The following is a 12,111-nucleotide window of genomic DNA, read 5'->3' as shown; positions in this document are numbered from 1 at the left end:
CCCTCTTCCATGGAGAGGCTTATCTCCTCCTCTTCCTCCTCCTCCTCCTCCTCTATCCCCTCTCGGACAGCGGCTCTCCCGCAGATCCCCAGGCTTCGTCCTTTGCTCCGCCTTCGGTCCCCCGCCGATCTAAAGTTCGGCCCTTGGTTGACGCCGCGTCGGGATCTGAAGCCCCCGCCCGTGCTCGTCTCCAAGCAAAAAGGGCCGCCTCTTGCTGTCCGTTGGGCACAGGGGGAGCCACGGCCAGCTCAGCTACGTGACCAATTCTCCGGAGGACGAGAAGGAGGAGGAGGAACAGTATTGGATGTGGTTTTACTTCGAAAGGTGCGATTTTGTGCGTCCTTTGTGGTCCCTTTAAACCCTTTACCCTTTTGCTGCTTCATTTGGTTTTGAATTTGCTTAGAACGGGGTAAGTATTGGCAAATATTCTATTTTTCTATTAAGAAAAATTGTGGTTAGAAAAATTGGTACGTGGACGGTACTTTTCCCTTTAATTTCGGAGTTGCCGCTCGATCTTCCGATGATTATTTTAGGTCTACTACAGGATTTTAAAATGCAATGCGTTTCTGGGGATTGAAAGGCACGTATAAGCGCATTTGGTTCCTTTTTACTTGTGACTCAGATGTGCAGAGAGCATACTTGGGTGAATATTAAGATATAAATTTCGGAATACTTTCTTGCTTTATTATTTTAGCAGATACGCCTGGGAGGTTAATGTTGTGAAGTAAATGGGTAGATTTTAGTTACAACGGATCTTAAGCAATTTAAGTTAGGAGAGAGACCTTAAGCAAAAATGAAATGGCTAAAACTGACTTGTGCACTGTGGTAAGGATCTGCATTTCCAAAATAACTGTGAATTTTCTTCTCTGGATTTCTGACCTTGAGCATGCGCATATGAGCTTCTTTCCTCTTTTGCTTTTAACTTGCTTTTCATTTGTTCACCCGATGCTCGAGGGAAGCTTGGTCTCCTAGAAAGTTGGAATCTGTGGTAGGATAAGATTGTCCATGTGCTATTATATTGGTGACAAATTTTAGACATGTTATGTGTAACATTTAATCCACAGCCTTGTTTTCAAACTGAATTTATAATCTCTTGTGCAGCAACTATCCATTTTATGCATCTCATATTTTCTTTAGATCGAGTTACTCATCTTCCATCTTTCTTTTATTTGACGTTTCTTGATATAATTACTCTGCCTGTATTTATAATCATTTTCATAAAAGTTTAAAGACCAGTACTAATTGTGGGTACTCAAGTCTGAAGATCATCAGTAGTTGGTTTACATTGTCTATGGAGATGTTATACATCCATATTTTATTTGCAATCTATTCTCTTCAAAGTTTGTGTTGCCACTTCTAAAGATACATTCATAATGTTTTTGCTGCATGCATAGTAAACAACTTTATAAGTTAAGAAAAAATATGAAACGTAACTGCTATTTGTATTCCCTTGTTACTCTTACTGTATTTCTTCAAGTCTGCAATTGTTGGTTGATTCATAAAATTTTTGAAGTGCAAATACTTATTACAGTTATCATCGGACGAGATGTCGGTTGTTTTGTCTTTGGTGTTATGATGCCCGCTGTTGCTTCAATTTGTCCACGTTGGATCAACTGCTCATTCTATCTCAAATTGACTCCTTCATGCTCTTTTGGGGCATTGTTGTGTTTGAAACCTTCATATTGTAGCCTTAGGCAAGCGGTCACAGAAAAATGTTTCCAAGAATAAGTTGCCATTAGAAGTAAACTATAGCACGATAATAATAGATTTTGAGAATCATTAGGAGGAAAATGAAGGAGATTCAGGAGCAACTGTAGGTTCCTTTTTTTTTTCTTTGCCTTTGTTTCTTTTAGGCAATGAAGATTGGTTACTGTGACCAATCTTCCAAAATAGAAGCTCCATGATTAGCAAGTTGTAAATGCTTTGTGAATCTTTGCATTTGAGTTTTTGTTTTTGTCTTTGTGTCTATCTGCACAACTATCGTTGTAAGTTTAGGTGTTTGGCTAATAATTTTGGTTTTATTTCCTTGTTTTGCATTTTTAGATAGCATTAGCTCATTTCCAGTATAACTAGGCTAACAAGGCAACATTTATGGTAGTTCAACTGGACTGCAAAGTTTATCATTTTCAGTTGAGGTTGCAAATTGATGGATCTGTTTGAGAATTAATGTTTGAGTCAGAATGAAATTGATGCTTTTAGAGCTGTGGTTGGCATGCTTAACTCTGGACATACTTGCCCTAGAAGAAATTTCAATACTTGACTATGCTACCCTTTTCATTTTCTAGATGATACAGGTACCTTGTTTTGAGAATGCTCTTAGTGTGATTGTTGATTTCTTATGATTATGATTTAAAGGTGACACACCATCCATTAAAATACCAACAATATTTTTTCACCAGGTTTTTTGGTGAACATGGAGTTCCATTGAGCAACCTTTTATACTAAACACAGCTTTTTCCATCTTCAATGTTAAGTTTCTTTCATAACTTTGCATTTGGTAACTTTTCAGGTTGCTCGCTCTGCTGTAATTGTCCTTTCAGCAATTGTAATCGCAATAATCCATCCGATTCTGGCACAACCCTCTTTTGCGACAGTGCAATCTGCTGCCAAACCGGCTGGACAACTTATTAGAACTGAGTTGTTAACTAGTGCTTGGACTGGCTTTTTTGCTGGTTGCTTGCACACGTTATCTGGCCCTGACCATCTTGCTGCCTTAGCTCCATTATCCATTGGAAGATCAAGGATAGAGAGTGCTATAGTTGGAGCCCTTTGGGGATGTGGCCACGATGCTGGTCAAGTGATTTTTGGTTTGCTGTTTCTCACGCTCAAAGATCGTCTACACATTGAGATCATCCGCACATGGGGAACCAGAGTTGTCGGTTTTACTCTGCTCATCATAGGTGCTCTTGGAATCAGGGAGGCATCCGAGGTGCCTACTCCCTGTGTTGCTCTAGATAACGGGGAAGATGCCAGCTCCAGTGGGAAGAAACAGATTGGATTCGCAACTTTTGCCACCGGCATTGTGCACGGTCTACAGCCCGATGCACTCATGATGATCTTGCCAGCGCTGGCGCTTCCATCACGCGTGGCTGGTGCCGCTTTCTTATGCATGTTTCTCGTCGGCACCGTGTTTGCAATGGGGAGTTACACGGTATTCATCGGAACATGCACAGAAGCACTGAAAGAAAGGGTTCCTAGGATCACAGAGAAACTAACTTGGGCTGCTTCACTCGTAGCAATATCCATGGGACTTGCTATTCTAATTAGCCAGTTCTTTGGCTTCAGCCTGTATTGAGCTTCGCCTAGACTAACTTTATTGTTCTTGGCATCCTTAAATCTCTACAGCACAGCCTTTCTAAGAACCGCTTTCGCCATGCAAGTCACCAGCATCACAGTTAAATTTTTTGAGTTGAACTTTCTACCTTTTAGCTCATAATGTTAACCATGGTCAAGTCTGCCCTAGACCAAGGTTATTTTTGCTTTTATCCTAGTCTTGGAAATTTCAAGCCTTTACAGATTTAGTTAATCGCTTTTGTTCTACTTCAGTAATCATGACTTTGAATCATGTCAAGTTAATAATTTTTGCCATCAATCTAGCTTTGCTTATTTGATCGTATCTTACACTAGTGATTGCCAAATCACGTGGATTTTTAGACTGCTGAGGATTTCTACGTGTGTATTATGATGCCAGCAGTCTATATTTTTTATTTTATTTGTTTTATTTCGAGCCTATTGAGCTTATTAGAACAATTATATGGTCTCTTTTATTTTTGAGCCTATTAAGCAAGCTTATTAGAACAATTATATGTTCACTCTTCCAAACGCGACAATACTAAAAAAATATGAGCCAAGAGGGATCAATTACCGTCGTCCTGTCGTGGTTCCAAAGTCATGCATATATACCTAAACACATCGACTGCATGCACGTACCCAACGATCCCTCACGAAAACAACACATGATCCATGCTAGGATACAAACACGGTGACATGGAGAAAGTGACGCTCCTAGTACGTCAATCGTCAATCATTTTCATCCTACTTGATCTTTACATTAACACTTTACTTTTGGCACCTAATTTTTCTGTTGCCTAACACCATTAAACTTAGCCGCTCTTCATTGTCGGATACTTGATCTCTTTTGACGACTACTGCCTCATCACTGGTGATGAAGGAAAGGTGTGACGACAATGTAGTTGGTTCTCGCCACTCTCCTACTCCAACTTTTGAGCCCCATCCTCCCATCACGTCGATAGCTTTATGTAGTGTGGGTTGATAACAAGGCTGGAGGAGGAATATTATGTGCCCATAAAGCTCTCTAACCAATCCCCAATTGATAGTTCAACGCCACCCACCATTGTCTTCTAGCTCAGCTCATGCCATTCTTCTTTTCCTCTATATATATTTACTGATATCATTTAGCTTTGTTCATGATCACAGTAAAACAGTAAAAGAGACGATATACCTTGGACTGTTTCATTGTGTTCCAGTGGTTTCTCAAGGTAACAATTGGTTCCTGGGTCTCAATCCTTGGTCCCAACAAGCACTTCAATTCCAACAGGCAATCCAAAGATCACTTACCTTACATGTCCTGATCTTTTATGTTGTCTGGCTGCTTCAGAGTTCAAGTTGTTCAAGGAGAGGTCAATTTCGTAAGTCTCTAAAGGATGTGTCGTTGCAAATGACCTATAATTAATCTCTTAAAGTCCTCCAAACCTTTGTGATGAGAAAGAGACGAGTGTGCGTATATGGCATGTGAAGGAACCTTCAAGAACACGACTCCATAATCATTGTCCTCGCTCACCCAACACTTAAATTAAACCACCTTTATCATCCAATATTAACAGCTCTTTGGTGGTGGATACTCTTCAGTCTTCAGTGTGTATATATACTCCACTCCTCCTCATCCTTTTTATCGTCAAAGGAAAAAGTGTAGGAGATAGCAGCAAACGATGGCTTCACTCGTCGCCTCACTCTTCATCTTCTCCCTTCTTCGTCTGGGTGATGCACTCAGCGTGGATTACTACGCCGAGACTTGCCCGCAGGCGGAGGCGGCCGTGATGGAGGCCGTGAAGCGAGCGACGGCCAATGACAACACTGTTCCTGCAGCGTTGCTTCGGATGCATTTCCATGATTGCTTCGTTCGGGTGCATGATCTCCCCTCCTTCCCCTGTGTCCATCGTTCGAAGGGCATGAATGATAATGGCCAACTGTGGCTGCACTCTCTGTTTCTTGTAGGGTTGTGATGCCTCAGTGCTGTTGAACTCCAAGGGGAACAACACTGCGGAGAAGGATGGGCCACCCAACATCTCACTGCATGCATTCTATGTCATAGACAATGCCAAGAAAGCTGTGGAGAAGTTGTGCCCTGGTGTGGTTTCTTGTGCTGATATATTGGCACTGGCTGCCAGAGATGCAGTGGCCCTGGTGAGCACACAATACGTAGCAGGTGTTCACCCCAACAACTGATCGAATGCCTGTGATATTGATCCTGGTATGCTATGGGTTGCAGTCAGGAGGACCCAAGTGGGAGGTTCCAAAGGGGAGGAAAGATGGAAGGGTTTCCAAGGCCAGTGAGTCAACACAGCTTCCAGCTCCAACCTTGGACTTCTCCCAGCTGAAGCAGATCTTCTCACAGAGGGGACTCTCCATAAAGGATCTTGTAGCACTAACAGGTAATAATGCAGCAAAAAATCAACTCTATCTGTCACCAAAGAAGAAAACAAACAGATATAGCAAGCGTATCATGTCAGCCAAGTGCAAGAAAGGCCATCATAGAGCCTTCGATTGGTATCCTCTTCGATTATTGGTCTGGTCTCTTCATTAACTAATCCACAAGAGGCTCTGTGTCACTGACATTACCAAGATCACCACTACCTTCTGACCTTGTTGTATCTGCATGGTGCAGGTGGCCACACTTTAGGGTTTGCTCACTGCTCCTCCTTCCAGAATCGGATCCACAACTTCGACGCGACCCACGACGTGGATCCGTCGATGAACTCCGACTTCGCGGCGAGGCTGAGGAAGGTGTGCCCGGCTCACAACAAGGTAAAGAACGCAGGATCAGCCATGGATTCCACCACCACAGTGTTCGACAACGCCTACTACAAGCTGCTCATCCAAGGGAAGGGACTGTTCTCTTCCGACGAAGCTCTTTTGACCCACCCCAAGACCAAACAACTGGCATCCAAGTTTGCTGCTTCGCAAGAAGAGTTCTTCGAGGCTTTTGTCAAGTCCATGATCAGAATGGGAAGCATTCAAGGTGGGCAGGAAGTGAGGAAGGACTGCAGGGTGGTTAATCAGTGAAGGTTCGTTCTTTAGCTAGAGTTAGGTATAATGGAACGGGTAGAGATGGTGGGTGCATTATTTCTTTTAGGCTGTCATCCTCTCCTTTGTGTGTGTGTGCATGCAAGGATGGAATAAAGATAGCTGAACTGTCTCCTTCCAAATAAATATCTAATAGAGTGACAATGTTAAGTGGAGATGATGTATTCCTCATTAGCTAATGTAAATTTACAACATGTTCATCAAATGTGCACTAGATTAGCTAGTAAATAATAATAATAATAATAATAAATTATCCTAAGATTTTAAACTCGAATCTCACTTTCATAACTTATCATTTATAGTATAATAATAATAATAATAATAATTATAATTATAATTATTATTATTATTATTATATGACCACTATAAATAATAAAAAATTACCATTTTCCTGTCATGTTTGGATGAAAAAGAAAAAAAGACCGCTTAATTGTATAGAAAATTCTTGATATATGCTAGAATGTGAAGCTTGAAGTAGTTTAACGCTAATTATGCCCCAAAAAAAGAGGAGTTTAATTTAAACATATATCTTCCTATAAAAAAAAGAAGCAACTTATTAGAATTAGATCAGAGATAAATATGATTTAAATTTAATGTTTTTATTATAATATAATATTATACGAATATAAAATATATAAGATAAAATTACTATTTCATAATAAACATAAATAGAGGATGAGAATGACATGTATAATAAGATTTTTCTTCTAGAATTGAGGGTATATTTAAAGGTTCAAACGGTTCAACGTTGGATTTCCGAATTTGCGGTTCGACCGGCCGGTCTGATCTGCTTTTTTTGTTTATCACTCGGACCGAACCGCTGAAACAAATCGCCGTTAAATCGAGAGACTGTGCCTCCACCGCCATCGCCGTCTCTTCGACGACGCCGGGCGATCGGCCCCTACACCAAAGCCATCCAGGTTCGAATCCTTTCTCCTTTCTTAAGTCCTCCATTCATGCGTTTGCCTTTGTAGATTAACACTGACAACATGCCCGCTTCCTCGAACCTTTATCTCACCAATCGACAATCAAACACTGAACCAAATGGAGGTAAATTCGTGCTCCTTCCTCATGAAAGGAAAGGGGAGAAAGAGAAGACCTTCGGCGGATTGTTCTTTGTGCATTCTATTTTGGTTGGAGGTTCTTGCGCAAACCTTGCATCTTGATTATATCGTCTTTCTTTCATTTGGGCTTGAATCCAACATGATTAGATACTGGGGAGAGTTCCGGTGCTTAGTTTGGTATCTTTGTAGACAACTCGTATGAGATTTCTATTTGTTTGAGTTAGGGTTTTCTCATCGTTACCTCTCCGTACTGTGTTCTTTTAGGGCCGATCAAATGCTTCCTCAGTCTGGTGATTGTAAAAGTTAGGTTTTTGATCTTAATAGTGGGTACTTTAAATTTTTTTGCTTTGGTGAATTCTGTGACTACTAAGGCACTTGGTGATTTCTGATCTTAATAAAGGATCAATTGAAAAGCTGGCTCTTTTTTTACCAATATCAAGAATGCATCTGATCATCTTAAGCTTCAAGCATTCAATTAGGTTGTACAGATGCTGGCTTCTACTGGTACAAGCTTCTTACATCTGTTTGAGTTCGCTTATCGATTTTGTCTGTAATATACAAAAGAAAGTTACATGGAAGAATCTCCATAGTCATTGATGGCCTTTGAATTCTTTAGAAATGTTTTTTCTTCAATTCTAGCTATTGAGGCTACAAGTGTTTCTTCTAAGATGTTGCCTTGGACAAATATCAACAGTCTCATGGAAGAATTCTTTTTATTGTTTTATTGAAGTTAATCAGATAAGTAAGATTGTGGTTTCTCCCATACTAACTATTAGTCTCTGTGCACTTTCAATTGGACAATACCTGTATTAATAACATTAGTAGTTTTTTCAGCTCTTCTTTTTGCTATCTATAGGATTTGTATTGGACTAGACTAGCGGTCTTTGTGTAAAAAGGACAAACAGGTAGCATAGTATTGTTCTATTGGCCTTCATATAAATCCCAATTCATATGTTGATGAGAAGGTTTGCTAAATACATGGACAAGCAAGTAAAATAAGGTCTGGGATTTATTGGCTTCCAGCATCCTCCAAGTCCTAGTTTCACCGTAGGGATCAGTTCTCAATGCTAAGCCATGCTTCAACGAAGAGTCATGCAGATTACAACAGTTGAAGCGAGTTATACACATTACCATACGATGAGAACACTTACCTGCTGTACTTGAAATCCATGTTAAGAAGGAACCCATGATAAGGGCAAACAATTCAATAATAAGTTTGGCCCCCTCTCATGTCTATAGCCATAACAATATCTTTTTCTCATAATGCCTTGAATTCTATGGTTGAATTCAGATGACCCAAAGCACAGTATCTAATATGTAAAAATTTGAACTGTGGCTACTGGAAAACAACTTGATCCTGCCACAACTAGATTTCACTGTGTACTGTAGTAAATTCATACTTTTGTGCTTTGGCTATTCTCGTGCCCTTAGAGTCGGTTTCATATTTGCACTTTGCCTTGCTTCTACATGTTGCTGTCCATGACCACCTTTGGTAGTACTGCAGTTCTCAAAATTATTTCACTTGTGTTTCTTTTGAAGTGCCAGAACGTTGTCAGTTTCACAGAATATGTCCTGTTATGGTTTCGTGAGAAACACATTAGCATGAGATTGGTTTTTATCGATATTCTTGTTGCTTATCTGAGTTTATATATTACTGATGTAGCATTGGAAGACGTCATCGAGGGCCACTCCTGCGGACACAGTCATTACATTCGTAAAGCTTGCGAGGCCAACATTGGAGGCTGCTCGATCGGTTCACTTGCAAACAATGCCATCTTATCTGAGAAGATCCAGGAACATTCTTGTCCCATCAATTCAAGTCAACACTAGCTAAAATTTTCCCACCAATTTGAACAGCTACGCAAATCTCTTAACTTCTTCTTCTTTCCATCAACAGTGTATTTATTTATGGTTTTGTTTCATGCAAATTGGCACCCAGCTCCAATTCTCATTTCACAGAACATTTAGGAAATAATTCCTAAATGTTGGTTAAGATACATGATGAAATCTTTGTGTGCCAAATACACCGTACTATTGCTTTTTTTTTTTTTTGTTGCAAAAACAGAGCCTGATGTAGAGTATGGTTTTTTTATGTGGTATGGCAATGATTTTGTATTGTGCAATTACTGGAGAATGAATTCTCTCTCTTCATGTCTATCTATCTATCTATCTATCTATCTATCTATCTATCAGTAGGTTTATATATTATTGTTAAACACACATTCTGTCACGGAACAAGAGATCCTTCGATCATAAAACAAAAGCACTGCTGATAGCAATATTATTTCGTTGCATTGGCTACACACAACTCTCGATTACCTTTAACAGAAGATTACAATGATTTCATAGTTTGCCACAATCGAAGTCAGCCATACTCATATACTTCTTTGTCAATGCACCAGCCAAAACTTGGTCTCTCAGGAGACGGGCGGCCCAGCTGCCGCCTTGTTGGACGATCCCTACCACATAACCAGTGGCGACAAGCTCAAAGCCCCTCCATCTCCTGGCGTCGGCATACTTCTTCAGTGCTGCCTCGACCCTGCTGCCTTCGTCTTCTTCTCCGCCTCCCTCCCGTCCGCCGATGAGAGCTTCGCCTAAGCACTTGGCCAGAACAACTCCGTCTTCCAGCGCCGAGCAGCCGCCTTGGCCGAGGTCGGGAGTCATGGGATGGAACGCGTCCCCGGTCACGCAGACGTTCCCTCTGCTGATGTCACCCCACAGCAGGTTGAACGGGGATCTGTATCTCAAGTGAGCGGACGCTAGGCTGCTCAGCTCGCTCCTCCCTATTACCTGTAAGACCTCTTGAGGAACCTTTTCGCTCTTCAGCTTGCTCAGTACAAATTCCTTCACCTTAATAACATCTTTGTTCCATTCTTCGTCTGCAAACAAATAATCATAATATATATATATATATAAAAGAAATCCAAACATGCAAGCGGGCAGTGGAGGAAGTCACACCATTTGCTCCGGCAGCCCATGTGAAGAACCAGTACATGCTGTTGTCATCGCAGGGCAACAACCCTGCTCGATAGCCTCTCCCGAAGTACTGCGCAAACTCCGGCTTGAATCCGTGCCCCTCTTCAAACACGGCGAAGCCTCTTGCTGCGTAGCGCCCGGAGAAGGTCGGCTCCTTGAGGCCCAGCCATTTGGCTACAGTGGAGTTGATCCCATCGCAGCCGATCAAGACCTGCAGAAACCATGCAAACCAATGGTGCGGAAACTGATCTCCCTCTCCGATTGCTCTTTCTCAGGTGATGCACATAAAAGATCGTCCGTACCTTGGCTTTGAGCGTGGATCCATCTGCCAAGTGGAGGAGCTTGAATCGACCTGCGTCCTCCATGGAGACCACCTTGGACGAGTACCTGATGGTACCTTGTGGAAGCTCCTTGGCTAGGGCTTCGACCAGTAGGTTTCTTCTGACGCAACGAACCTCGTCATCCCCACTACTTGGAAGAGAGAAGAATTAGAACCAGCTCTCGAGCATAAGGAAAGAAGAAGATTTTTGGAGGTTTCGGTCACCGTTTCTTTGATTCCTTGATTGCTAATGTCGACGTGATTGACCCAGAAGACGCAGAGAAAGAGACCAACCTGCAAAGGCCAAATGCCTGTGAAGCCAATCACATCTGCGAAGATTATGGACGCTCGTGTTCGTCGCTTACGCTTCGAGCCGGACGTGCTGCTTCCGGAGCGTGTCTCCGACGCCGAGAGCGTCCAGCGCTCTCCACGCGTTGGCCCACGTCGAGAGGGCGAAGCCAGCAGCCCGCAAGGTATCGGATGACTCCAACACCAGACAGCGCACCCCGAGCCTGCATCGGAAGGGCATTTCATCGATCAGCTAGTGCTCATCCTGACTCCATTAAGGTGTTCGACGTCGATCGGTACCTGTGCAGTCCCACGGCCGCCGCGAGCCCCGCCAGCCCGGCGCCGACGATGACGATGCCCTCCACGGCCTCCATTCTCGTTTGTATCAGCCAATGGTGATGCAGAGAAGGAGGAGCCCGGGGAGGAGATAAATAGAAGGGAGGTGTGAGGTCAGTGCTGACGGTGGGAGACGAATCTGCCGTGCCGACAAAGAGATGCGGGCATAGCCGCCAAGTCTGGCCAAAACATTGAGTGGTTCATTTGGGCAGCTCCAGGGATGAATCATCAGCAGCAGGCCGAGCTTTGGATGATGGCGAGAGCAACAGCGAGACACTGATCCAATAGCGTGTGGCGGCTATGGATGTCGCGAACGAGGAGAAGAATCGAAGGCGGGTAGTTGGTGACGGTTCGTGGCGCTTCGTGCGTCACAGTTTGTCAATGGTGTCGGGATTAAGTCAAAATTAAGTGAGCAATTAAGTAGAGAGTCAAAAAAAAAAAAATTTGATTTTGATGTTGCACACCATAAGCAAGTAGGATCACCATTGAACAAGGAAATGTCAAAATGTTTGTTATATTTGTAAGATTAAATTGTATTCATTACATCAACAGTACACTAACCACTAAATTGTCTGAATAAATATTTTGAAGACTTATTATAATTGTCCGTCTGTTATCATAATATATATATATATATATATAGGTGGATGTTGTGATGTGGGCAGCATTAAAATGAATAAAAAGTTTGCAACAACAACAACAACAACAACAATAATAATAATAATAACAATAATAATAATAAATTAGAATTAAAATTTTTAATTGAAACAGAAATCGCTTTCCATCTGTCGCTTCATTTGGAGT

At 42.0% G+C, this 12,111-nt stretch overlaps 3 protein-coding genes and 1 long non-coding RNA gene across 4 annotated transcripts in view; 3 read left to right on the top strand and 1 right to left on the bottom strand.

Moving 5' to 3' along the window:
- LOC135610108 (chloroplast protein FOR GROWTH AND FERTILITY 2-like) overlaps positions 1-3,606 on the top strand; it is a 3,833-nt gene extending 227 nt beyond the window's left edge. The window contains exons 1-2 of the mRNA XM_065104156.1: positions 1-324; positions 2,510-3,606. The exon at positions 1-324 is cut by the window's left edge and continues 227 nt beyond it. Coding sequence (XP_064960228.1) covers positions 10-324; positions 2,510-3,295 — 1,101 coding nt within the window. The 5' untranslated portion in view covers positions 1-9 and the 3' untranslated portion in view covers positions 3,296-3,606. The remainder of the gene's footprint in view (positions 325-2,509) is intronic.
- A 1,292-nt stretch (positions 3,607-4,898) lies between these two features.
- On the top strand, positions 4,899-6,479 carry LOC135610107 (peroxidase 64-like). The gene is made up of 4 exons (XM_065104155.1): positions 4,899-5,144; positions 5,236-5,424; positions 5,510-5,672; positions 5,906-6,479. Exons 1-4 carry the CDS (start codon positions 4,950-4,952, stop codon positions 6,301-6,303), a joined length of 945 nt encoding a protein of 314 aa, XP_064960227.1. The 5' UTR covers positions 4,899-4,949; the 3' UTR covers positions 6,304-6,479.
- Positions 6,480-7,164: 685 nt separating this feature from the next.
- Positions 7,165-10,259, top strand: LOC135610106 (uncharacterized). Its single transcript, XR_010486031.1, has 2 exons — positions 7,165-7,244; positions 9,052-10,259. It is a non-coding gene; the product is annotated as an uncharacterized LOC135610106 (long non-coding RNA).
- On the bottom strand, positions 9,642-11,643 carry LOC103974264 (monooxygenase 2). Its single transcript, XM_009389045.3, has 6 exons — positions 11,272-11,643; positions 11,049-11,195; positions 10,909-10,977; positions 10,667-10,832; positions 10,347-10,575; positions 9,642-10,267 (listed from the first exon to the last, which is right to left on the bottom strand). Exons 1-6 carry the CDS (start codon positions 11,343-11,345, stop codon positions 9,732-9,734), a joined length of 1,221 nt encoding a protein of 406 aa, XP_009387320.1. The 5' UTR covers positions 11,346-11,643; the 3' UTR covers positions 9,642-9,731.
- Between the last annotated feature and the right edge of the window lie 468 nt (positions 11,644-12,111).

Source organism: Musa acuminata, chromosome BXJ2-4 (assembly GCF_036884655.1).
Source record: "Musa acuminata AAA Group cultivar baxijiao chromosome BXJ2-4, Cavendish_Baxijiao_AAA, whole genome shotgun sequence".
In the NCBI taxonomy this organism is placed as follows: domain Eukaryota; kingdom Viridiplantae; phylum Streptophyta; class Magnoliopsida; order Zingiberales; family Musaceae; genus Musa; species Musa acuminata.
Note: the sequence above shows the minus strand (reverse complement) of the source record. Positions and strands in the feature narration are given on the sequence as shown.

Bases quoted from the DNA above. Each gene is read 5' to 3' on its own strand.
- LOC135610107 (XM_065104155.1), top strand. From the start codon at position 4,950: ATGGCTTCACTCGTCGCCTCACTCTTCATCTTCTCCCTTCTTCGTCTG. The intron at 5,425-5,509 runs GTGAGCACACAA...TATGGGTTGCAG, and splicing joins CCAGAGATGCAGTGGCCCTG to TCAGGAGGACCCAAGTGGGA. The intron at 5,673-5,905 runs GTAATAATGCAG...TGCATGGTGCAG, and splicing joins GGATCTTGTAGCACTAACAG to GTGGCCACACTTTAGGGTTT.
- LOC103974264 (XM_009389045.3), bottom strand. From the start codon at position 11,345: ATGGAGGCCGTGGAGGGCATCGTCATCGTCGGCGCCGGGCTGGCGGGG. The intron at 10,978-11,048 runs GTAAGCGACGAA...TGGCCTTTGCAG, and splicing joins CAGCACGTCCGGCTCGAAGC to GTTGGTCTCTTTCTCTGCGT. The intron at 10,576-10,666 runs GTACGGACGATC...TGGTTTCTGCAG, and splicing joins GATCCACGCTCAAAGCCAAG to GTCTTGATCGGCTGCGATGG.